Source organism: Pteropus medius, unplaced genomic scaffold, assembly GCF_902729225.1.
Source record: "Pteropus medius unplaced genomic scaffold, Ma_sr-lr_union100, whole genome shotgun sequence".
NCBI lineage: Eukaryota > Metazoa > Chordata > Mammalia > Chiroptera > Pteropodidae > Pteropus > Pteropus medius.
The window spans coordinates 10,544,727-10,571,698 of NW_024349519.1; the positions used below are offsets into that span (position 1 = coordinate 10,544,727).

The following is a 26,972-nucleotide window of genomic DNA, read 5'->3' on the forward strand; positions in this document are numbered from 1 at the left end:
AATAATTCACACAATTGGAAATATTAAAAAAGATGCCATATTTTTTCACCCTGTCCTTCCTCTGTACAGTTCTCATCTTACAAAGTAATGATTCTTATATATCTCTCTAGAATTTCTTTAAGCCTGTATAAACAAATACTCTTCTCCCTGCCTTCTCTTTCCATTTTCTGTACAACTTAGCTTAATATACTTTTTGGGGCTTTTATTTTTGCTGCTGCTTTTTTTTAAATAGACTTTATTTTTTTGAGCAGTTATAAGTTCACAGCAAAATGAGCAGAAAGTATAGAGAGTTTCCATGTAATCCCTGACCCCACATATGTACAGCCTCCTCCACTACCCACGTTTCTTCCTAGAGTGGTACATTTGTTATAATCGAACCTACAATGACACATTATTATCATCCAAAGTCTGTAGTTTACATTAGAGTTCATTCTTGGTGTTGTATATTCTGTGGGTTTGGACAAATGTAGGAAGGCATGTATCCACCATTATAGTATCATACAAAGTATTTTCACTGCCCTAAAAATCCTTTATGTCCTACCTATTTATCCATCCCTTTTTTAATATTGCGTCAGTCTTTCCGTAATGCATGGTCTTTAAAGTTTGGTTGAATTGTTTTTGTGAAACTATCTGGACGTGTTTTTCTTTTTCTTTTTTTTTTGGGAGAGGGGAGATGGATGGGAGCTCTTTGAAAATATTCTTTATTTTTTCTTTGGAAATTGATATGTTTAGATTTTTTTAAAAAATTTATTTTACTATTAGTTTTAAGTATACAGTGCATTGGTTAGATATTTATATAGTTTATTAAATGATCCCCCTAATTGTTCTTTCTCTCCTCTGGCTCTCCACCTAGCCATTACATTAATGTTAACTGTATTCCCTGTGCCGTGCTCCCCATTCCCATGGCCATCTATCGACTACTAATTTGTACTTCTTTAACCGTTTACCTCAGCCCTCCAACCCCCACTCCCCTCTGGCTGAAGGGAATTGTCCTCTATATTTGTGAGTCTATTTTTGATTTGTTTGTTCTTTTTGTTTCTTAGATTCCTCATGTAAGTGAAATCATGTAGTATTTCTTTCTCTGACTTATTTCACTCAGCATAATAACCTCTAGGTCCATCCATGTCATTGCAAATGGTAGAATTTCATTTTTTTTAATGGCTGAGTAATATTCCATTGTATGTATGAACCATAACTTCTTTATCCAATCATCTGTTGATGGGCATTTAGGTTCCTTCCATATCTTGGTGTTTAGATTTTCTTTTTTTGGAGTCAACTTTCCAAAACTTTTCCTTGATATTCACTTATTTCATCTAGTTTTAAAAATTTATTTGCGGCAAAGTAATTTTTTATAAAAGTCTTTCAGTATTACTTTCTGTTTCCATTTTTGTGTGATTGTATTTCCTCATTTTACTCTTAAGTTAGTGTTTTTTTTTGTTGTTGTTGTTTTAAATTTAAGCTAGCTTTGGATTTATTTTATTCTCTTGCTTTTCTTTGGTTTATTTGCTTCATTTTCTAACTTTGAGTTGAGTGCTTACTTTATGTTTTCTTTTTTTCCCCACTGATATGTATTTAAGGCTAGGAGTTTTCCTTTAACCAGTGCTCTAACTATATACTTTAGGTTTGATACTGTATTTTTAATATTTTTGACTAGAAATTTTGTAATTTCAGGTTGTAATTCTTAACCTAATAGATGTTTGAAATATTGTAAATATAGCTTCCTATGATCTGCATGGCTATTGTAACCTTTTTTAGTAACTCTTAAGTAACGTGTCAAGACTAAGCTGTAGACATAAGATATCAATAAAATCGCAAACGTAAATCTAGATTTCTCTTTTTAAATAGTAAGAAGAATGTCTTAATGATGTTTTTCAGAGTTCTATTTTGTAATTTTAGTATCTGTGTTGATTCTTATCTGGATTTGAAATGGAGAACCTAAGATTCAAGAGAATGCTCGAACTTTTGATTCCACTGAAGTTTTTATTGTTAAAGAATTAGAATTTGGTGTCCAACCCTTGTTGCTAAATTCTGACCCATAATGCTAAACTCATTAAATAATATGAAATCTTTTCTCTTTTATTATTTATTTTTAACTTTTATAAATGTTTTTATGTATTTATTTATTGTGACATTGGTTAACGAAATCCAGTAATTTTCAAGTGTACAGTTCAACAGTAAGTCATATATATGTTGCATTGTATGTTCACTGCCCATAGTTAGATTTCTTTCTGTCACCACATATTTTCTCCGTTTCAGTCCCACTGCTATTGGCCTAGTCAGTGCAAGCCACCTGTGTTACATAAGCTTCCTAATTAAGCTCCTTGTCTTGAAGATCTTCTTTTCTAATTCACTAGTCCTACCCCCCGCCCCCGCCCAAGTGTTCTTTTCTTGAAACAGAAATCTCAGCATATGATTCCGTTCAAAAGTTTTAATTTCTATTCAGAATCTTTAGCATATTTGAGGCTCTCTAAGATCATGTTCTGAACTACCTTTTATTCATGCAACAAAAATATATTAAGTACCTACTCTGGGAGGTGCCGTGCTTAATGCCGGGGTTATAATAAATACCTAAGGGACAAATGTGGTCATTGTCCTCATGGATATTATGTGATGGGGAAGAGAGGCAGGAAATAAGCAAATACGAATATGATGGACGTTAAGGTGTAGTACAGAATGATAACAGATTGTGATGAGGACTCTAACCTCGTCTGGAGAGTTGAGGACAGCTTCTTTGAGAAAGAAGTGCTTTAGTTAAGACCTAAAAATTGAATAGGACTTAGCCAGTTAAAGTGGAGAAAGAAGAAGAGCAGGCTAGGCAGATGCTAGTATGTGTAAAGGCCCTGAAAAGGGAAAAGAATGTTTTTTACAAAGAGCCTTTCTGAGAAAGTGGAAAGAAGGCCAGTATGGATGGAGTGACAAAGCTGAATGGGGAAGGACACATTATGCAAATCTTTCTAAAGACTACTTTTTCCTAAGGGCATCAGAAATGATATAGATATGTTTTAAGAAGGGAATAACTACAGATGTGTAGTTTAAAAAAATCACATTTTTGTGCGAAGAATGTTTTGGAGATGGTAAGTGTGGATGTAAGGAAACTAGGTGAGGGTTGGCTATAGTCTAGGTCAGAGATTATGGGGGCTGGTACTTAGGTAGTGGCAGAGGGGTTTGAGTAAAGAAGCAGAATTTGAGAGGTTAAATCAACAGCTTGGTAACTGGATGTAGGAGTAGAGGGAAGAGCCGAGTGGTTTCCAGGTTTCTGGCTTGAACAGTTGGATAGATGGCAAAACCATTTCTTGGGCTTGGAAACACTGGGGTGAAGCAGGTTTTGGGAGGGTGGGATACAGAACTTAATTTTGGACCACTGATCTCAATGTGTCTGTGAAACATTAAGGGCTGATATATAGTAAGTATTTAAGATCCAGGTCTGGAACATAGAGAAATTTGGTCTACAGAGTTTTACAGCTCTCTGAAGACTGTATACAGCAGGTCTTCAAATAATGTTGTTTTGTTCAGTGTTGTTTTGTTATAACGTTGATGAGAAAAAAAAATTAATTCCCAGCCAGGGGTCACTGTTTGTGTGGAGTTCACATGTTATCTCCATGTCTGTGTGGGTTTTCTATGGTACTCTGGTTTCCTCCCACATTGCAAGATGTGCACACTGAGGTGAACTGGTGTGTCCACATGGACCCAGTCCGAGTGTCAGTGTGTGTGAGTGTGCCCTGTGATGGAAGGGTGTCCTGTCCAGGGTTGGTAGGAACCCTGGCGCCCTGAGCTGCTCATGAAAGAGGCTCTAGCCACCTTGACCCTGAACTGAATGGTTGGAAAATAATGATCTTACTTGTTTTTATTGATCTTTCTTAAGTGTATTTATATCTCACATTTATGTCAATGTTTAATATTAGAAGTGTTTGGGGTCTTTATTTAGAAGTTTGGTGATGTTTTTGTGATCAGAAATATGCTGTAGGAACTTAACTCTTGTTTATCAATTAGCCTATGGTAAAATTGGTTTTATTATATGTTGTTTCACTTAAAGTTGCAGTTTCCAAGAACTTTTAGATGTTGAGTGAGGACTTACTGTACTATGGTTATGGCACTTGTGCATTCTTGGTTCTGTAGTTGGAAGGCCTCTCTACCTTTTTATCATGAAATATATGTTCCAAAAAAAATGTTGCATATAAGTTACAGTGTATAATAAAGCAAGCATCAGAACCTATTACTCTACACAACTGGTAGTTACTAACACCACTGAAGCTCCTTCCCATAGTTTTTCTCTCCTGTAACCTGATCCCCCCACCCCCCGCCTGTCGTTTCCTTGCTTTTATTTTAATTGCACTTGTTTGTTGCCCCTAAATCTGTTAGAGTTGCTTTTTTGTACCTTATAATAAATGTTATCTATCATACTATATATTCTGCAGTTTGCCTTTTTCACTCATGCTTAGGATTTTTATATTGATGCAAGTAGCTATATTTCATTTGCTTTTCTCTACTCAGGAGTAGCCTGTCAGTAGGTGGATGTTTGAGTTGCTTGCTATTATTTTTTTGGTAATTTACTTTGAGCACTTTTGTATGTGTTATTGAGACACAGGTGCAAGATTTTTTTCAGGATATATATGTATCATAGTGAACTTTATAGGTAAAAATGCCAAACTTTTTCAAAATTATTGGATCAATTTAGACTAATACTGTTAGTACGTAGGGGTTCCTATTGCTCTATACATTTGTAAAGACAGTATTATCAGACTATTTTTTAAAACAGATATTATATACATATCTGAAAATTAACTCATCGTAAGTGTAGAATTCAATGAGTTGCAGTGAATCAGTGGAGTTATGCAACTATCGCGACAATCCAGTTTTAGAACCCCTCCAAGTTCCCTTTTGTGCTCTTATTTGCTTTCTATCTCTATAAATTTGTCTTTTCTGGATATTTTATATAAAATAAAGTCTTTGCATCTGCTTATTTGACTTAGCATTATGTTTTTGAGGTCATCTGCGTTATAGCAAGTATCAGTAGTTCATTTCTTTTTATGGCTGAGTAGTATTTCTTTAATTACACCACGTTTTTTTATCCATTAGTTGCTGAATATTTAGATTGTTTTTATTTTGGGCTGTAATGAATAATACTGCTGTATAAATTTGCACACAAGTCTTCATGTGGACATAATATTTTCATTTCTTTTGGGTATATATCTAGAAATGGAATATTATACTGTTTTAATTATGGAATTTTTGTAATATGTCTATCTGGTTAAACACATTCTCCACCTTGTTCTGTTTCGTATTTGCCCTTTGTTCTTCCATATAGATTTGAGTTAGTTTAGGTCCCATAAAAAACCCACTTCTCTAATTATTAACTTTGTTTCCCGTGAAATCTTAAAAAAAAATTGCCCCTTTAAATATACAATATTTATGTTATAATCTTACTTAATCTTGTCTGTTATAAGTAATTGTTTATAAGTCTTTTCTACTAGGTATAAATAAATTGAAGTTGCTTATTCATCTGTGTAATTCTCATTTCACTACTTGTGTAATATATGTGAGTAGTAAACGAATATTGACAGAAATCCTATTTGCTCAGGGTTCTTAAAACCCACAGGCCTCTCTGCTCTTAGACTTTATAGACAGGGACTCAGCCCCATTATTATTATTATTACTTATTATGGCTCAGATTTCTGGTATAAAAATCGAATTTTTAAATTTAGTTTTATGTAACTTCTACTAAATACTCTTCCTACTTTTTTGATTATGTGTATAGTAGATGATTAGTTTATGAAGTCTTAAATCTCCTCTGTTTTTGAGGGAAACTTATTTTGACATATTTGTACTTAGAAGTTTACAGAAGCTATGTTTTCTTATCCTATTTGGTAGGAAGCAGTAGAGAAATATGAAGAAGTGCTACATAACTTAGAATTTGCCAAGGAGCTTCAGAAAACATTTTCGGGACTAAGCCAAGATGTGAGTATGTTTTCTTAGCTTTTCCTGAAATGAGTTTAACCACTGTTCTTTAAGAAAATATCAGTGTCTAATAACGGTGTTTGATTATTACCTATCTAAATCCTGCAAATATTTTATTGAGGATAGCTACTCCAGAACTAGTGTTTTCAGATTTCTGGAGCCTCAAGAAAACACAAATAGTATCTGAATATGAGACATTGTGAATAAAGTATTAGTTATCTATGTGTATTATTTCACTATGGAATTATAGAAATCACTGAGAAGGGAATAAAAACTATTTTTACAGATATATTTATTCAAGATATTTTAAAATATAGCCTATAAATTTATATGCTATAGGCTTGTAAGTTTAACATTATTTAACATATTAGGAAACACAATTGATAGACTCTTTTTGAGGCCATGCTAGTTATTACCAGGAAAATTTATGATTTAAGTTGGAGTTAGTCTGGTCACACTGCTTGTTAGGTTTTCCATGCTGGCAATTCAAACTTTTATCTGACACTTAGTAATTAATATGAAGTCTTAAGCATTCATTAATGAAGCATTCTTCCCTGTTTTAGAATCTTAGAAGGTCCTTTAAAAATCATGTTCTAAAAATTGAGGGAATTTTTTAATAAATTCATTTCTGGGGGAGGGAGCATGTCTCATATAACAGTTCCTTCTATTTTTTGGATATTTTTTTTCTTGTGCGAAATTCTCCATTCCTCTGGCATCATCCCTGTCCTGTATCACACCCCCACCCCCGCCAAAAAAAAAAAAAAAAAAAAAAAAGCCAAAGCATCATTTCTAGGCTGAAGATATCCACTATGTTGATCCTTGTAATTCAGTCCTGAGTTGCTCTCTTGTGGGTGTCTGCCTTAATTAACTCTTAAAGGTAGGGCATAAATCTAAGATAGTCTGGTATGGAGCCACCACTTTCTGTTTTCTGGATACTTTTTGTTAATGCAAATCTGAGATGATATTGGCTCTTTTTTGTCAACCATAGCATATTTTAACTCATGTTCACTTATCACTGAATTTTAGTACTTTCTGTTAATTCCTGTTATTAAATATTTCTAGGCTATTTTAGATATACTATTTTTAAGTCATTCTTTTTTTTTTGTACGATTGATTCTCCACCCCACAATGTGTTAAGTTTTGGTCCATTTTACTATAAAAAGATCTTTCATATATTCCTTCTGTTCAGGTGGTTGGAAATACACTTTTATAATACTTAAATAATTTTCACTCAGAGTTACCCTATCGAATTTTAGTTTTCCATTCATATGTTTATTTTTTCAATATATGATTTTTTTCTTCATTTTAGATATAAATCTTAAAAAAAAATACTTTCCATGTGCCTGGCACCTATGAAAGTCTATTCGATTTTTATAGCAATCTAGGAAGTGGGTATAAATAGCCCCATTTTTCAGATAAGGAGTCTGAGGCTCAGAACAAAAGGAACTTCTTCAAAGTCATGTAGCCAGTAAGTGGTAGAGTGAAGGTAGGACCCTGACTACTTTCCACTCTTAAAAACTGTCTTGTTTACTTTATACCATAGACATGCTGTCTATTCACTTGTCCTTCCACTTCTATCATCTAGAGGTAGCTCTTAACCCACCAAATTGTATTATTGTCTGTAAGATTATTTCTCCTTACTTGTACTGTAGATTTACTTTTACTTTAGGTGAGGTGCTAAAGTACTTTGGAGTGTCCCTTAATGAATCAAGATCCCAAAAGCCCTTCTTTTGTCAAACCTCTTCTATGATAGCCAGTTTTACAGGTTATGAAACATTTTCTTCTTTTTAAACTGAATTTGGCAACCTTCCTGTTCAGCCCAGCCACACCTCTCTTTGTCTTCATAATATGACCTCTGTCCTTGGTGGAGATTTATCATTCTATGTCATGGTTCAGAAAATAAATTTTATTATTCAATACTATTGGTTGATAGTGGTTTATACATCATATCTTCTCCTTCTTTCCAAAACAGTCCTCAACTTGAAGAAGAAAAGCAAATGTAGCGTGACTTCTTAGTTTCCACATAAATAAGGATAAATGGTTGTCAATGGTTTTCATAACGTCTGGTTATGATCTAAGAGACAACATGTTTTCTAACTTGACATTTTATTGATTCAGCAAACATTTGAGGTCCTGTCATGTGTCAGGCTCTGTGCTGGACACTAATGATATATTAGTGAACAACAGAGATATAGTCCCTGTCATCATGGAGTTGAGGTCTAAGGGAGAGGTGCAGATAAATAAAAAGAAAATCATTTATTGTAATAGATACTTTGACAGTAGAAGTTCAGGGTGGCATGAGCCCATAAGAACACCTAATCCAACCTTGGGAGGTGGCTAGAGAGATCTGTGGTAATCATGTGATACAATCTTGAAGATGCCCTCAGCATCAGTTGCCTTTCCATATAACATAAAACTGTGTCCAAGAGAATCCCATTGTCTTGGATAGCTAGAAGTGCCACCTCTATACTCTTTCCTTTTCTCAAGCGGAAACAGAATCCTATAGTTTTGATAAGTGTTCATTGTTGTAAGACTATACTGAGGTCTCAGAAAAGCTTTTCTGAGCCATTGCCATCCCGAAGAAAATATCCTTGCTTATATAACCACCCCCACCAGTCCATTTCTTGTTCTCAAAATTTTATCTTAAGTCATTGTCTCATTGCTGGTAGGACCACAAGTAAAATTTATGAAGTTGCTTTCATACCCCCTAGAGGGGAATTAATAATGCTGTAATGGATCTTTTTCCTGAGTTTTTTCCCCTCCCAATCTTTATTAGGATTTATGAGCATACACATTTCTTTTGTAGAATTTTAAATACTGATGCTATATCAAAGTATTTTAACCCATCTATAGGAAAAATCTTCTTTTAGATTTTTTTTCTCTTTTTCTTCATACCTTGGGAAATATCCAATACGATGGAAATATTACAATCAGAAAAATAACTATGGGAAGAAAAGACCTTTTAGGTTTCTTAGCCAAAATAGGTAGTACTTATTATTATTTTTCGATGGGAAGCCCCTTCTGGGACGATGTACTGTTATGTTAGACTTTTAATGTATTGTAGTTCTGAGCTTTAGAGTAGACTCAGGGCTGCTCAGGATGCACACACATACGTTTATTTGAGGAAAAATTTATGTTCCACTACTTTTCCATGTGTTTTCTCAGCTATACATTGGAAGATACAGTTCAGTCCAGACTGAAATACAATTATGAAAATATCTCTTAATTTTACTTTTGAAACAAACCTGTTTGCTGTGGTTGTTTCTTGGCATTACATTTGTAAGACATTTTATTTCTGTTAGGTGTTCAATTCTTTATGCTTTAGCTAGTCTTCTTTAGTTTGTTGAAAACTGACCATTTTAGTTTATTCTTGCTCTGGATCATGAGATTTAAAGAACCCCCAAAACTATACTGAAGCATTTTCCATAAAATAGATGTTCTATAAAGGCTCAATATACATATGTTGGAGAAGTAATACCTTGGGATTAATATTCATATCAGTGATGGGTACTTTGCTTCTTCTCATCATGGTGATATTAGACGTATTAGATACAGCCTGGAGTTGGGAGTCAGATATTTGGACTCCTTTGGCTCTGGTTACCCGAGACAAACCAGTTTGTTACTCAGTGACTTCTTTAGCTGAAAAAGGAAACAAGATTAAATGGATTTGTCAGTTTTACATTCAGTGTTATACATATATATGGGATTCATCATCTACCCTTAACTCTTGGAATTGCTAGTATGGGGTGGTGGGGAGTTGTCAACCTGAATTACCATTTGTTTTAACAGCTACTTAAAGCTCAGAAGAAGGCGCAGAGAAGGGAGCACATGCTAAAACTTGAGGCTGAGAAGAAAAAGCTTCGCACTATACTTCAAGTTCAGTATGTATTACAGAACTTGACACAAGAACATGTGCAGAAAGACTTGAAAGAAGGCTTGAATGGTGCAGTGTTTTTGCCTTTAAAAGAACTTGACTACCTCATTAAATTTTCAAAACTGACCTGCCCTGAAAGAAATGAAAGTCTGAGGTAAGCTAATGAAAATATTTTCCTGAAATAGAACACATAACACTTTAGTCTAGCTCTTTTAGTTATATATATTTATTTAGTAATTAAGAAAACATTAATTTGATTCAACATGGGAGACATTGGCCAGCCTAGACTCTGACAGGGTTGCTAGACTATCTAGGAGGAAAGTGAATTTGAGGACCTCATTAACATACTTCTTTACTGTAACACCGATTTAAAAAATAGTGTCTTGATCATCAAGTTTTAACCAAGTTGTACAAGTATTAACCATAATACTGATTATGTTATTCTTAAAATTTTTTTTGTAATTATCTCAGGCTGTGATATTACCTGAGAGTCTTTGCTTTCTTACTACTGTTGTACTTAAGAGGAGGTACATAAAGTTGGACTTGGCCCATTAAAATTTCATTAAAATTTCAAAGTGCGAATTATTTGGTGCTCTTCTTGTGCTGCGACTAAATACTGAGAAAAAGATCTGTTAATATAAAATACAAAACTAGCAAATCAAGGCTATTTAGTTTTTCCCCTGATTATCCATTTGCTGTTTTTGCTTTGATAGAATAAATCAGCTAATGAGCAGATCTCTAAGCTTTTGCTTTGTTAAAAATAGGTTGTTCCAACGTCGTGTCTGTTAACCATGCTAAAGCAGTTAGATTTTAACTGTTAGAAATCAACCTTGTATCAGGAAGAAACCTAATAAAACTCTTAATATCTATGTTTTTAATTATCATTCTGATAGTCTAATCCATCATTACCTATTTGGTGTCTTCTCTACTTCACTTTGGTGGATTCATGGAATGTAGCTGATATTGTTTTAATATGAGAAATGTAAGTGGAACATAATTAGAATAATAAGCTGCTCTCTTTAAAGTCCAATGCAGCACTTAATGTTTTTGTTCCACTATCTTTCACCTAGGACATATGCCTGATAGTGAATAATACTGCATGACAGCTTTAAACTCTTTTTGGACTATTCCTTAATAGCCATTTATGGTAAAATCTTTATATTTGTTGTTTTAAGGGGAAATGCTTACAATTGAAATCCATACATGGACAGTTAATTTTTTATAAAATTTCAGTTTTTCATTTCCAAAGCATAAAACAACAAAATTAACATTGAATGTCTTGACTGTTGATGGGTTATAGTGTATAAATTGTACTGCTCCGTGTATATATATTATGTGTACCTCTAAAGCCACTTTGTTCTGCTGCTGCTTTTCCTTGTCAGTGTTGAAGACCAAATGGAGCAGTCATCCTTGTACTTTTGGGACCTTTTGGAAGGTAGTGACAAAGCAGTGGTAGGAACAACATGTGAGTTTTTCTACTCTGGGCTTGTGCAGTAAATGCTAAACTTTATGTCTAGAAGTTTCGAATGATATCGAAGGCCAAAACTGTGTCAGTCCATCAGAACTGATATGCCTGACAGTACTGTACTCTTCGGGAGAATGATCTTTCTTTCTTTAGTTCTGTTGTATAATTGCACTCATTAAAATGGAACCTAGGGAGAGTTTTGAAGCTGAAGGGCACTATGATTTAGGAACAAGTGCTAAGGACTAGTGCTAAGCTTCAACACTAGCTTGACCATTTAGGTGTTCAGTTCTCTATTCCAAATATTAGTACCTGTTCCATTTAAGACTCTTAAATACACATATTGCTAATATGAAGGCTTAGCTACAAGATCTGCCTAAGAAATGTAAGTGGTTTGGCTTCATATTCTGTTGAAGCATTGTTGTCTATTGATCTGTAAATGAGCTGGAGAGAAAGTTCTTTTGGCTTCCTAAATAGACTTTGGCCAAAAGACCAAGTACAAATGGCTAGATATGAAAGTACATAGTTTTGCGTACCAGTTTAGGATAATGAAACTTGAAGCTAGGAAACATTTTTGTTAATAATGATTACTACTTTTTTTTTTTTTTTAAATCTACATATGTATAACTATCTCAAAATTTCTAAGTCCTTTCAAGTTTAAATCACAGAAATTTATTTCTTGATTAGAATGCAAAATAATACTAATATTTTGGAAAATAATTTGCCAGTTTCTTATAAAATTAAATGTACACTTACTATATGACCAAGCAATTATACTTCTAGTATCCAAGAGAATTGAAAACATATGTTTGCATAAGTATTTGTACATGAATGTTCATATCAGCTTTATTCATAATATCCCCAAATGGAACACAGCCCAGATGTGGTATATCCATACAGTGGAATCTACTGAGCAATAAAAAAAAGAAATGAAGTATGCATACATACAACAACATGGATTAATCTCAAAATGATTATGATGAGTGAAAGAAGCCAGACAAAAAGAGTACATATAGTATAATTCCAATTATATGAAATTCTAGAAAAGACATAACTAGAGTGATAACAGGTCAGTGGTTGCTGCGAGGGGAGGGAATTGATTACGAAAGGGGCATGAGAGAACTTTTTGAGTTGATGAAAATGTTCTGTATCATTGTTCTGGTGGAAGCAACACCAGAAGTTACACAGCTATACTGTACACTTAAAAAGGGTGAATTTTATTGTTTGTAAATTATACCCCAAAATTGACTTTCTTAAAAAAAGACAAAATCTATGTCATTGTACTCCTATGAAAGGAATAATAGACCTAAATTAAGTATGAGAACTCTGCTTTATTTGGGAATTAACATTTTAGTGGATATTAAAATGAAATAGACTTTAGACCTATTTATGTTACAGTGACTTTAACATCATTTTAAGATTTTTCTTGATCATCAAAGGATGATGTGCTAGGAGTAACATAAAGAATAACTCAAGAGTAAAGTCTTAATCATGGAGTTTTGTAGTTTAAACATCCTTTAGAGTTTGTCCAGGGTAGGGTTTTCCAATCTTTATGTTTGGGGAACTTTTACTTCTCTAAGGTTTTAATTAACTTGGGGAAGATAAAGTAGTTGCTAGTAGTGATGTCTTGGGAGCAGATGGGAGAAATTACTTTCAGCGTAGGGAATAATGTGTGCTTTTGTAACATATTAGAGTCTTTGATTAGGATCTCTGATTTTTTAGTTATTTTTCAAATGGAGGCCCAGAGAAACTTAAGAGACTTGCTTAACTTTGGAATTCTGATCTTTAAAATTTATATTGATTCAGCATGACATAAACATGGGCTGCATATTTACTTTTCAATGTATTAACCAGTTCTTTGAATCCTCTATAATGTAGAATGTTATAATGACATACTATAATTAGAATAAAATTATATTAGGATTTCTGTGCCAAATAATTTTCCATGAACTGTTAGGATATGTGATAACTAAATCTTAATCACTCTTTCTTAGACAAGCATATGAAAGACCTATTGTCTAAATTGCTGAACTCAGGCTATTTTGAAAGTATCCCTGTTCCAAAAAATGCTAAAGAAAAAGATTTATCATTAGAAGAAGAAATGCTAATAAAATCAGAGAAGAAGAAACAATTATTGAAGACTGAATCTGTCAAAGAGTCAGGTTTGTTGTGATCTCTGAAATTCTTTATAGTGGTTGCATTTTTAATACTTACCCCAAATACGTCAAATCGTTGTGAAATGATTGCCTTATTTAAATTTGTTAGTTCCTACATGCATGGAAATCTTTACTTGCTGCAGGATAAGCCTAGGTTTAGAAAACACCTGTAGGCTTTATTACCAAGATTCACCTTCTATTAAGGGTGAACCTTAATAGAAACATTTGATGTAAGAGTACTGTAAAAATGAGGCATTTATGGAGTTTGAATGAATCTCTTTGTTAAACTGTTAGGATAATTCCATTTAAAATTGTTGTTCAAATGTAAGTTATAGTAGAATCCAGTACTGTAGTAGAACAAGAATAACTTAAGGTTAGCATATTTAAGAATAATATAATTTAAAATAATAGAATAATTTATTCAGGAAAAAAGTGCCAAAATAAATATTTCCAGTAAATATTGGGGAATAAATACTGTGAGTAAATGGCACTTTTGCTTTTGTTTGTTGAGGCTGGATTTATTTAAGAAATAAATAAGGGGGTAGTCCAGACAGGGTTCTTGTAGCCACTAGCAAGATTCAAGTCATTTCTCATGTTCATTTCCTCATAGTTTTTAATACTAAGTCCAGTAACTTCACTTTCTTACCCTCCTCCCAACCTTAAACTGGTGTGTAGGAGGCCTTTAAGGGCTGTATTTCAAGCTGAGATGACTAATTCTTACCCCATGGGACTGGAGCTATAATTCCAACTTGAAAGAAACTGTGTTTGTGGGTAAGAAGAGATAGTCTTATTTTCTATCAGAGATCAATTTTTAACTGCAACTTTACTTTATAAAAGTGTCGTGTATGAGGAGAACTACTAGCTTCTGAAAATATGTTGCCAGAATGAATTATAGTTGTAATCTGTCTGAAAACTTACAGTTCGCCTAGTATTTATTCAGTATGCCTTTTGTCTTTCCAGGGTCTCTTATGGAACTTGCACAGCCAGAGATACAACCACAAGAGGTAAGGTACTGAAAGGTAACTTACTGATTTTGGTTTCTGAGACTTTTGTGTAGTGTTATGGTTGAGAGTCGATGCTCTGGAGCTTGACTGCTTAAACTTGAATCCTGGCTGTTCAGCATATTGGCTTGGTGAGTTTGGGCAAGATATCTAGCCCACCTATCTATGTCTGTTGTCCTCGTACATGAGATGGGGTAATAATGATGCCCCATGTAGTTACTAGGAGTGAACTTCTAAATTACTTAAAATTTGGCCTGGCCACAATAACTGCTCATGTTAGCTGTTATTCTGGTTTTTGGCCCTTGTGTTAGAATTTAAAGATGAGTAGGATTTTGCTCTCTCCAAAATTTACTCACATTAATAATAGAACAGGGTATTTGTTCTCTTTCTGAGGTGGCATTGAAATTCATAGGAACTGAAAAGAATGGAAGAGGCAATATCACAGTATGACATATAATAGAAATAAAGAAAAGGCTAGTAATTAGGAAATATAGGCTTAAGGTTGAACGGTGTAACTTTGTGAAGTTGAACTGTCCTCTGCCTTAATGTTTAAGGGAGTCATGTGGGTAGTCAGAAATACAAACTTTGATATTTCAAAACTAGCAGTCAGTATTTGACTCAGCTAAGACTGCTAAGAACTGTATATCGTGGTGCTACGTTTGCTTGACTCAGGCTCTTATTAAGGTTATTCTGCCTCTGCCAGTCAAATACAGATTGCTACTTTTGAAGTAACAAAGTTTATATTTCTGTTAATTGAGGGAAAAGGAATGGACAAAAAAGTAAGAGTCTTTTCAAGCAGGATAAGGACAGAAGTTTACTATTAGCACGATGGCTCAGACCAGCGGACATAGTAATATGAATAGAGTTCAGTATTTCCCTCAAGGGCTTTCACAAATTTTATGACTCAAGCACATTTTTTTTTCCTCTGGTCTAGTTTCTTAATAGACGGTACATGACAGAAGTAGATTATTCAAGCAAACAAGAGGAAGAGCAATCTTGGGAAGCGGATTATGCTAGAAAACCAAATCTCCCCAAATGTTGGGATATGCTTACTGAACCAGATGGCGAAGAGAAGAAACAGGAACCCTTCAAGTCATGGGAGTCTTCTGTTAAGCACCAGGAGCTAGCAAAGCCTGCAGTTTCCTTAGAACAGAGGAAACAAGAGAATCCAAAACTCAGGTCTGCTCTGCAGGAAGAGCAGAAGAAGCAGGACGTCTCTAAACCCAAGCCAACTTCTAGCCAGTGGAAGCAAGAAACTCCTAAATCCAAAGCAGGATACATTCAAGAGGAACAGAAGAAGCAGGAGACACCAAAGCCTTGGCCAGTTCAGCTGCAGAAGGAACAGGATCCGAAGAAGCAAACTTCAAAGTCTTGGGTACCTTCTCTGCAGAAGGAGCAGGACATCACCAAGTCATGGACCTCTCCCATATGTGAAGAGCAGGATTCGAGACAGCCAGAGACTCCTAAATCCTGGGAAAACACTGTCGAGAATCAAAAACACCCTTTACCACCACAATCACAGATTTCTCCAAAGTCTTGGGGGGTAGCTGCAGCAAGCCTCATACCAAATGACCATCTCTTGCCCAGGAAGTTTAATACAGAACCCAAAGACGTGAGTTGATCTGTATCGGTCTGCTTCTGTCAATGTAGGCATAAATAAGGAGTTGTGGTAATAACTTTTTGTTTTCTTTAAAAATAATAAAACACATGTAAATAATTGTATACAGTATTTCACTTAACTCTTTAATGCGTAATTTATTGGTTTCCCTTAAAAATTGGAAGTAGACCTAGTCTGACTTTTGAGGCTAACCCGAAATGAAATTTCTACAATCAGAAATACTGTTTTAATGCCAAAACTTTAATGATATGACATCAAAGTAGTGGGTAGCTGAGACAAGATCACAATGTGAACAAGTGAGAAATGTACATGCATGTCACAGGGTGGGAGACTTGTTATACTATATTTCACTCGTTTTCTTCCACCTGGAAGATGGGCGACTTTTTCGGACAAAAGTTATATTTTTCTGTATTCTCTTGCTGCTTTTTCACTCATTTGTAGTCACTAAGATTAGCCTGTGTTCTTTGAAGGAGAAATGGTGGTTGCAGATATTCCAGTTTTGGGGAAAGGATCTGAATTAGTTCTCCATTTCTGCTCCAAAATAATTTTCTGGGGATGGAAACTATAGGCATTAAATATTCTGGATTAGGTTTTGGAGTATGAGATGTAGTTCAAACATAAAGCCTCATTCTGTTAATGATAATTAGCCTATTTCAGGAGGACAAGGTTTATAATGAATAATCCTTGGATACAATGTTAGTTAGTGTTGCTTTTTGTTAAATTATACTTTATTTGCCACTATTTAAATGCGAACTTGTTAACCACTTTGTTTGCTAAGAAATAGCAACTTTCTATCCTCCCAGTGTTCTCCATCTCTAGTAGTGTTCCTTGCACTTCCATGTCATTTTAGCTAAAGGTTTTCTGATAAATCTTGGTCTTCTTACAGTGTCAAAAACATTTTGCTTGGGGACATCAAAGCATTGCATTTTATAAGTAAATTACTCTTACCTCAGTCTATCTTAGGGGAAGAGAATTTTAGAGTTACTTGTCTTTTTTTGCTTTCCTTTCTTCCTCTTTTCTTCAAATGCTAATATTTTAGCTTCTTTGTGACTCCATAGAAGATTGATAGCTTTATTTCATTAACTAGATACCACACAACAGTAATTATAATATGTCAACTATTTTGAGAAACATGTTTAAAAACCTAATTTTATACCTCTGTAAAGCTGTCTAAAAAGAAAAACAAATTTAAAATTCTCCTAAGTGTAGCAATGCCAAGCTTTTATCATGTCATGCCATTTGTTGAATAGTTTAAAATCTGGGGTGCTTAGTTAGAAAAGTCAGAACTCATATTTAAATTGCTTTTATGGAACAGACAGCATTATATTGAAGTTGAAGGTTTTTTAGTGACTGAGAGGACACTTCTTTTTATAATACAGTATTTGTCTTTGTCTTTCAATCTCAGTTGTCTAGAACATGAATAAGTGTAGTCAAGGGCAAAATGGAGTTCAACATCAAAAGACTAGGTTAATCACTAAAGCTCATACTTTTCTACTAAAAGAGCCTTTTATGTATTCATGTAGAGTCTATTAACTCTTATTTTATATGACACTTTTGATAAAAGCTGTGTGACTTCCAAATGAATTAAAAGGTGAAGAGAGCTGGTAGGGAGAGGCACGCTGATAGCTGTAAGGTGTAACTATAAACATTCAGGGAGTGCAGCAGTCTGAAGCAGTTTAGCACGAGGGCTAACCACCTTATGAACACCAATAGCCCCTCAAAATATACTTACTTATAACAAAATATGATAGCGTATCTCCTCAATTGTAAGATGTATACATATATATTTTTACATCTTAATGTTTCTGAAATCAGACAGATCTTAAAAATGGGATGTATATTTAATGTGGTAGTAGTAATTTTTCCATAGGGGAAAAATGTCATTGGTGTGTCTTAGAGTCAGTACCATCTTATCCTAGAGGACATGTGGCAACGGCTGTCTGTAATGAAGGAACTTCCTATCAAAGAAGCCCTGTTATTCTGGGTCCCTTAAAAAGGATGTTTTAGAAAGATTTCCATGAAAGTTGTTCTGAAAGGGAAAAAAGTGTTTAAAGTTTGATTAAATTATTTAGAAACAATGCATTTATGTGGAAATTTTTTACCTGAGATAAATCTGATAAATGAACTTTGTTTGAGTTTTGATTTCATGAAGAGGTAGTGAATAGCTAAGTTTCCCGAACTGGCTATTGAATTTGAATTTTACTCTTAATGGGTTTATCTTGTAGGTGCCTAAGCCTATGCATCAGCCTGTAGGTTCTTCCTCTACCCTTCCAAAGGATCCAGTATTGAGGAAAGAAAAACTGCAGGATTTGATGACCCAGATTCAAGGAACTTGTAACTTTATGCAAGTATGAGTCATTATTAAATGAATCTTAACTGATATTCATGGGGCTTCTGGCTTCTGATCTGAAGCATTTAATGAAGTTGTTAAGAGCATAGATTCTGGTGTTCAGAATAAGAATCCTGGCTCTGCCAGTTTCTAGCTCTAATTGTTTAGGCAAGTTACTTAACTCTCTGCCTTCATTTCTTTTGAAAAATGAGAAATAGTTCCTATTCCTGTTTGTTGTAATAAAATGAATTAAACATGTAAAAAGCTTAAAGTGCTCAAATAATACTGCTACAGGTCATCAGTAGTTTCCACTCGGATTATGAGAATTACTCTATGCTTGGTATTCTGGTAGGTGCCTTTGTGCATGGAAAATCATAAGACATTCATCACCTTTAAGAAATTTATATTATAGTCTATGGCCATGCCCCCTGAATGAGCCTGATCTCATCTGATCTTGGAAGCTAAGCAGGGTCGGGCCTGGTTAGTACTTGGATGGGAGACCACCTAGGAAGACTAGATACTGTAGGTGTAAAAAGAAAAAAAAGTTTATATTGTAGTTGTACAAAATTGTGAACTTGCGTTGTCAACAATTAAATGTTAAATTGTGCCATATAGCCTCTTACAGAATTTCAGAATAGTGTGATATTATTGAGGGATGAGGTAGACAAATAAGAAATTTTTGTGTGGTAAAGAGATCTTGAGCTTTGGAATTAGACCCACGTTTAAATCCCACTTTTACCATTTACAAGCTGTATAACGTATGGCAAGGTATTTAGCCTCCAACCCTCTGATTATTTGTAAAATGAGGGAATTGCTTACCCCTTCAGATTATTTGAAGACAAATAAAAGAACTAAGATGATCACTAGAAGTCTATAGCTTAAGTACTCAAGATATTGGAAACATTTCTGAAAGAACCATGATGGCTGGAGGAAGAGAGTGGCTTCGCATCACGAAAATGTTACAGCATGAACTAGTTTAGTGGTTGAGATAAAGTAATTAGACCCTTTCATTAGTGAGGTATAATAAAAATGAGGGTTCAGTCCACATTAAGGTTAATGCTTAAGACCTCAAGTCAGGAGTTTCCTTTTCCAAGTTGGGCCTTGGAATTACTATTATAGTCTTAACACTTGAGACAACCTAACATTTGACAATTACTTTATTTTTTAACTCTTAATTTCTGTTCCTATAAAGACTAAGTTATTAACCTCTTGGGATAGTTATTAGCTAGATTCCTATCACTAATAATCTATGGACAGAATCATGAATAATTTAATGGTAACAGTTTTTAAATGAAAAATCTTTGTTTCTACATTATTTAAAATCTTGGCTTTAGGAATCTATTCTGGATTTTGACAAACCTTCAAGTGCAATTCCATCGTCACAGCCGCCTTCAGCTACTCCAGGTAGCCCAGTAGGTATGTAATCATTCTTAAGACTTGGAACAGATAGCTGTCGGTCTAGCAATAGTTTCTTTTACAAATAAGATATCTTTTATTTGTAACCTTAGGTAACTTAAGGGTTAAACAATGTCTATGTGTTAATTTATTCTATGTGTATCCATATGTTATCAGAGTTATATATGGATAAGTTACCATTAGGATATTAGTGTGCTTAACTGACCTGTTTGCATTTTAGAGAAAGTCTCCAGATGGATGAATGGAAATGTGCAATAGCTGTTTTTGCATATTTTTTTTTTTTTTATGTTCTTGGAGTGAATTCTGACTAGAATTAGCTTGAGTCCTTTTGACTCTATAAATCTAATGTCGAGGTTTTTGGATCCTAACAATGAGTAAAATTACCTCACTGATACTTAGTACTCTGAGTAACTTAGTAACTAATGATCAAGCCTAGATTTGAATCTGGCCTGATACTTCAAACTTTAGGCTCCTTGCTCTGTGCTACTTTATCTCAGGGGCAGGGGTGACGTAATCAAAGCTGTAGTCCAGCTGTAGTAAGCAGTATACACTAGAAGATTATACAGTAATTCCTGAGTGAAGTAAGAATAATTAACAAAAGCTATAGATATTAAGAAACCAACTGAGCTGTGTAATTGAAAAATATACTAATATACATGATCAATGAGGAAAAAATACTGAAGAGACAGATGACCTGGCTAAGATTTACTTTGAAACTTGAAAATAAGGTGTATTAGTTAATTGCTATTCATGATAGCTCGAATTTTATGTTCTAGATTACTATTACCAGTTGTTTTTAAAAGTCTTATTTCTGTTCTTTTGGGAGCCTTTAAATACTGCTTTTACTCATTTAACCTTAAAACATCATTATGTATCACAGCTGGAACTGATATCCTATTCTGCAGTCCTCTCTGACACTTTAGAGCTCTAATAGGAAGTTCATGATGGACTTTAGACCTAGTGCTTCCAGCTACTACTTTTTTTTTTTTAATAAAGTATAAACTTTAGTTTCCATCCAGTTGATATGCATAAACCTTTCCTTCATTGGTTTATTGTTGATTTCACTCTATGCAGCATCTACAGAACAAAATCTATCCAGTCAAAGCGATTTTCTTCAAGAGACATTACAGGTAACTTCTCCAATTAATTTTTCATTTACTCTTCTTTGCTATTCAGAGAAGAAACTCTTGCTTTGGTAAGAATGATCAGACTCAATGATTCTGCTATACCTAAGTTATTGAAAATGTTCCAAATGTCTAGTTTTTTAGATTAAGTACAACTAGTCTTCAAAAGATTCCCTAATGACTATGGGGGAAGACATCTATTATAATAGAGGCGGCTAGTCATCTTGAGTAAGAAAAGAGCAAACCTGAAGAATTCAGAGATATTTTGTCTGGGACTCTTACTTTGCTATTGAGCTTACCTCAGTCACTTAGTCTATCAACATAGTAAGGAGTCTAAAGATAGAAACTAATTTTACTTAACCCATTGTTAGCCAGCTCCCCCTCCCCTCCCAATAGTAGTTACATTCTGAGGAACTAATTTTCACAGGACACACTTAGAGATATAAAGGGACCAGATCACTGAGATCTCTAAATGCCACATTGCATTTCCATCAATAGTAAGTTCAAGGCTCTCTAGTTTTCTGGTTATTACTTTAAATTTATTTTCCCCTCAGGATCCCTCTGAAAGCCTTATAACAATTTTCTTGACAGTAACTGCTTTGACAGTAGGCTGAATATGATGACCAGGTGGTTCAACAGTTGTTGCCTTACCTTCCAAAAACTTCTGACTAAATACCATTTGTTTAAAGTGGTTTATATTTAGTTTGATAAGGTGCGGCTCAATTTTCAAAATGTATTTGCTGAACAAGGGCCCTCACCCCACTCACTGCTGTAACTAAAGAGTTCCATTTTATCTGTTCTAGCTAGTGGAGTTCTAGCTGAGGCTTTTAATTGAAAAGTTAAAAAATTTTTGAAAAGCCATTGATCTATTTTAGTGGTTCTCAGGGGCAGGCCTATGGGATGGCTGCATCAGAATCACTTTTTAATAAAAATATATACTCCTAGTAACACCTTAAACCTATTGGATCAGAATTTCCAGGGGTGTTATCTAGTTAACTGTATTTTTAATAAGCTCCCTGGGTGAATTTGCACATCCATTTTTTGGAACCATTTGTCTCCCACATCATGTGTACTCACCAATAACTTAAAACTACCTTCAGCTGGTCTACTTAAAAAGCAGTCATTTGGAATCAAGAATTGCCATAATTTCTAAATAAATACTAACGTAAAGAATGTCTTTTTTTTTTTTGTTAAGTGAACCTTTTAACTAAAATTTAAATATTTTAAAGTTTAACTATCAAGTGGCCTGAGTTGCCTTAACTTAGCATCTGTGAATCTTTCTGTGGCTGGAGAAATTATTTATGTCCCCACAATAGCCAGTCCTACTTATTTTGGGCGTTTGTCTCATTATTTTAATGAGGAGGCCAGAAGAAAGGCCTAGTTTTAGAAATGCTCCAATCTCATAATAGTTCTAGTATCTTGGTCAGATCTAAATTATACCTGTTTAGTTATATAAAATGTTCTAAAGGATGTCAAAAATTTTTTTCATAAAACCTTTTTGAAACATGGTCCCCATCTCTTACCCAAGAAGTGGTATATCATGATGATTCCTTTGAGAAGTTCACTGAACCATAACCATAACTGGTCTGATATTTGGTTACTATTAATTAGTTTCCAATTCACCCATTTTATTACTTGGGCTTCTGAGAACCACATCAAAGCATTTAGATAAAAGGAGTGGATTCACTGACACTTTAGATCTTGTGATTGTTAGATTTTTATGGGTCTCTCTCTTATAGCTAACACCTGTTATATCGTAGAATTCCTAGCCACTCTGTTGGTTTTTAATTGGTTATAGTTGTCACAGCATTAGTTCTACTGTGCTTTCTCCCAATTTTTATTTTATAAATATTATTAGTTTTAATTTTTTGTTAGAATTTTGGTGCCATTGTGATTTATATAGAGCTTTTCCTTTCTGTTTAGACTTCTGCCTACCTCTTTAAGACACTTGGAGCGCTCAGAGTAAAAGCATAGTTACCATGATCCCTGGCAGAGCTGTGCCTGGAGTGTTAAGTGTGCCCTGAGTTCATCTTCCAGTGAACTGCTATGGAGTGCCAGGTTGACAGTCTAGCCTCAGGTTTCCAGGGCCAAGAATCTGGATAAGTGAAGATGGGATTAGATGTGTAGCTTTGGTGACCAGGCCTGGAAAGGCAATGTAGTTGACTGCTTGGGTTTGAATCTCAACTCTGCCACTTAATTTTAATATGGTCTTGGGTAAATTACTTAACCTTTCTTTGCTTCTGCCAGATTGTCAATAAATGGGGACATTTGTACCTATCTCACAGGTTATTGTTAGAATTAAATATGTTAATATATGCAGTAAAGTGTTTAGCGTATTGTTTGTCACTAGTGAGTGCTCAAGAGTAACATAATTAGAAAGCCCAGGGCCCAAGAAATAATGTGCCTTTTACAATGTTTTATATCTTCCTGTGTAGGCTGCTGCTTCTCCAGTTACTTGTAGCTCAAATGCTTGCTTGGTTACTACTGACCAGGCTTCATCAGGATCTGAAACAGACTTTATGACCTCAGAGACTCCTGAGGTAATCAAAGACCAATTGTCTTAATTTCTTTTCTGTGTTAAAGAATAGCAGAATCAGCTTATTTTATGAATTACAGGCATGATCAGTTGAATGATTTAACATTTATACTTTACTGATGTACTGCCTTCTGTAGATATCATGGTCCTGGAACTTAAGTAACTTTATTGTGACTTTGATATATAAATAGATTTAATATTGTATCGCTTTATCAGATACAATAAATATGTCAAAATTGCTAATGTCAAAAAAGATGAAAAGTTCTAGGTAAAATTAGGTCACGTTTATCACTTTATGAATCCTTAGGAGAATAATCTTTTTATTCATAACTGTGAAGTCTCAATAATGTTATAGTGTTACTGTTAGCACTTACTCAATTGGAATGATCTACAGTCTTTTTTTTTGACTAATTTTGTCAGAAGTATTTTACTGTATTTGTGCTTTCAATTCTAAAGTGATAGTTTTCGCTAAGTTTGAGCAAATTCTTGAGAAAGATATAGCAAGATAGAATGATTTTTGGGATTAATATAGCAACTCTTAGGTTTTACTTTATTTTGGTTAACTATTATACAAGAATATGTATTCCTTATAGAATATAAGAAAATATAGATGAGCATTAGTTTTTATGGTATTTACTTGGTCTAAATGGAAATTACTTGGCTCCCTGTTTTGAGAAGAGGAAATATTTATTACCAAGTGAGTCACAGCTCTGCTTCATGATCTGATTGGGACTGAATTTTGGTATCTTCTTAAGTCTTTGGAGTTATAATCTGTTAAAGCAAGGACTTGCTTATTAAATAAGGATTATTGAAATAAGAGCAAGTTTGGTTCTCTTTTTTTAGACAGCTGACTTAGAAATCCACTAATAAGATTTTAAAATAGGGAAAAATTAACACCGATTAAGCAACTAACCCAAGGTTTTTCTTGAGCCTAATTCTGGTGTATAAATTTGAAATGATATTAGGTTCTTAACCTAATGGAAAATACCACTTCAGGCTTTGAAAAAGACTAGATACTCATAAAAAGTTCAGTCTCTCATCCGTTAGACTGATTATTAGTAAGACTCTTTCACTTAGTCAGCAAGCTGTGTAAAGCAAATGCTAGTGTGCATCCTCAGCAATTGAGATTTGAAATTGTAAGCAAAAGCTATTCTTTTGCATTCCTGTGTCCAAATGTCATCCTATAGAACTTGCTGACTTTTGCTAGTCTGGGGTTTAGTGTAAGTTAACTGCTTGTCATACGGTAGGTGATGGGCTGATGCTGCATTTCTCCTCCCCAGGCAGCAGTTCCCCCAAGCAAGCAACCGTCTTCACTAGCTTCTCCAAATCCTCCCCTGCCAAAGGGCTCTGACCAGGGCTTCCAGTCACCTCCAGCAAGTAGTAGTTCAGTAACTATTAACGCAGCACCCTTTCAAGCCATGCAGACCGTGAGTATGAAACGTGAATGATGATTGCAGTTCATTATTCTGGTTAAAAAGCCATTGTTTCTCTTATATCTGTTATTAAGTACTGTGGGAAAAATTTGCCTTTTATATTACCCTTGTTTGGGCTGGTAGAATTTACATTCGTCCAATGGAAATAATGGTGGTGGTAGGAGAGTATTAAATCCAAAGCCTCAAGAATTTTGAATGGATATTTTATCAGAGCATTTTAGCTTCTCTGAAAATTAGTAGCAGACAAAGCTGAGGACCCCTATTAAATGAGAAACAATTTTCTATGAACAGCTTAATAATACTAACCATTACTAATACCACACTAGTGATGTTCCATACTGTCAACAACCGGACATGCAAGACACATACCTGGGTATCCTATCAATGTTGAAACTTTCATTTGATTTCATCTTGATCTCGTGCTAATTTTTGGAGAATTGTTCAGCTTCGTGTGGTATTTTGGACTACATAGTCCTCTACAAATTGTAGTTTAAAAAAAATTAAAGTTGTCTTATAGCTAGATTTGTATGTTTATTTTCTAAACACAGAATAGTATAAAATAGTTCTTTAGGAAAAAAAAAAAGTCTTAGCCAATAAGTACCTTTCCTGACAGTGCTTAATGTCCCACTGCAGGTACTTTTGAGTGATAGTGGCAGGGTGGGGCCAGTGGAGTGGCAATGCAAAGCAGGCACAGTGCAGAGAAGTAGGCCTGTGAATTCACTAATCCTATCACTTCCTGCTTGGCCACTTACAATGGCCTAGTTTTTTGCTTTCCCTGTTTCCCTGTCAGTCTATTCCACAGTATTACCACATCGGTTTTACTTTTCCTCATTCCCAATTAAAAGCAAACTGCAGTCCATTACAGAATGAAATTGAAAGCCCTTTGCCTGACACTCAACAACTTTGGAAGTCTGTTATAACCTGCTAGGCTCGTTTGCTTGCCTTGTACATTGTCACAATACCTTTTTTTTTTTTTTTTTTTTTTTTTGCTCATGCCAACCTGTTTAAATTCTCTCCAGTACAAGCTGGTTCTTGTTTGTTTGTTCGTTCATTCGTTTGTTCGTTCATTCATTCATTCATTTATTCAACAAACAGGTCGTTATAAAGCCAGGCACTGTTCTTAAATCACTAGGGTTGTAACAAGGAAAAAGAGACAAGTCTCTGTTCAAGAAGCTTACATTTTATGATGCGGGCTAGAGGGAATAATATTCATATATACATCAGGTGTTATGTGTCATGAGAAAAAATGGAGCGGGACAAGGAGGCTAGAGAGTAATAGAAGTGTTATTTTTATAGACGATGGCCAGAGTCTAGACAAGTCATTGCCTGCCACATGGTAGAAATTCAGTAAATGGCAAATTTTTTTATTCATCTTTAGTTTTTGAAAAAGTACCCTCTTCCCCTATATAGCTTTTTCAGTAAGCATTATTCTGATAGCATAATAACAGGAAGATTAACTTTTGTACTTGGGTTTAAATTCTGTCAGAAATCAAATAGGAGTTTTTTTCTTATGGTAAAATATGCATAACATAAATGTTACTGTTTTTAGTGTATAATTTAGTGGCATTAAGTATTGTACACTCATCACCACTATCTGTTCCCAGAATTTCATCATCCCAAACAGAAACTCTATCCATTAAATAAAAATTGCTTATTCTTCCCTCTTCTAAGCGCCCGATAACCTCTATTCTACTTTCTACCTCTATGAAGTTACCTATTTTAGGCACCATATATAAGTGGAATCACAATATTTTTCTTTTGTATCTGGCTTATTTCACTAAATATTTTCAAGGTTGTAGCATGTTGTAGCATTTCATTCATTTTTTTTTTACTTAATAATATTCCATTGTATGAATATACCACATTTCATTTATCCATTTGTTGATGGACACTTGGGTTGTTCCCCAGTTTTGGTTATTATGACTGATGCTGCTATGAACAATGGTGTACAAATATCTACCTGAATCTCTGCTTTCGGTTCTTTTGAGTATATGCCTAGAAGTGAAATTGCTGGATCATTTGGTAATTCTGTTTAACTTTTTGAGGAACTACCATACTGATTTTTACA

General features: G+C 34.5%; 1 protein-coding gene, 1 long non-coding RNA gene and 1 pseudogene across 19 annotated transcripts in view; 2 read left to right on the plus strand and 1 right to left on the minus strand.

Annotated features, from left to right (window-relative positions):
• Window positions 1-26,972, plus strand: part of CAPRIN2 (caprin family member 2) — a 39,709-nt gene that overhangs the window by 5,787 nt on the left and 6,950 nt on the right. For all 17 annotated transcript variants that reach the window (XM_039882383.1, XM_039882387.1, XM_039882384.1 and 14 more), the window contains exons 4-14: window positions 5,869-5,955; window positions 9,745-9,983; window positions 11,212-11,294; window positions 13,286-13,453; window positions 14,408-14,451; window positions 15,383-16,060; window positions 18,292-18,414; window positions 19,730-19,811; window positions 20,886-20,941; window positions 23,371-23,475; window positions 24,752-24,898. In XM_039882383.1, the coding sequence (XP_039738317.1) occupies window positions 5,869-5,955; window positions 9,745-9,983; window positions 11,212-11,294; window positions 13,286-13,453; window positions 14,408-14,451; window positions 15,383-16,060; window positions 18,292-18,414; window positions 19,730-19,811; window positions 20,886-20,941; window positions 23,371-23,475; window positions 24,752-24,898 (1,812 nt within the window). The remainder of the gene's footprint in view (window positions 1-5,868; window positions 5,956-9,744; window positions 9,984-11,211; window positions 11,295-13,285; window positions 13,454-14,407; window positions 14,452-15,382; window positions 16,061-18,291; window positions 18,415-19,729; window positions 19,812-20,885; window positions 20,942-23,370; window positions 23,476-24,751; window positions 24,899-26,972) is intronic.
• The window catches only part of LOC120618307 (uncharacterized), a 35,347-nt gene continuing 17,430 nt past the window's right edge, over window positions 9,056-26,972 (minus strand). The window contains exon 4 of one of the 2 annotated variants that reach the window (XR_005657217.1): window positions 9,056-9,594. This is a non-coding gene — a long non-coding RNA (uncharacterized LOC120618307). Of the gene's footprint in view, window positions 9,595-12,111; window positions 15,930-26,972 lie in introns of those variants that run through there. The other variant, XR_005657216.1, reaches the window with a different exon arrangement.
• On the plus strand, window positions 18,807-18,924 carry LOC120618720 (uncharacterized; annotated as a pseudogene).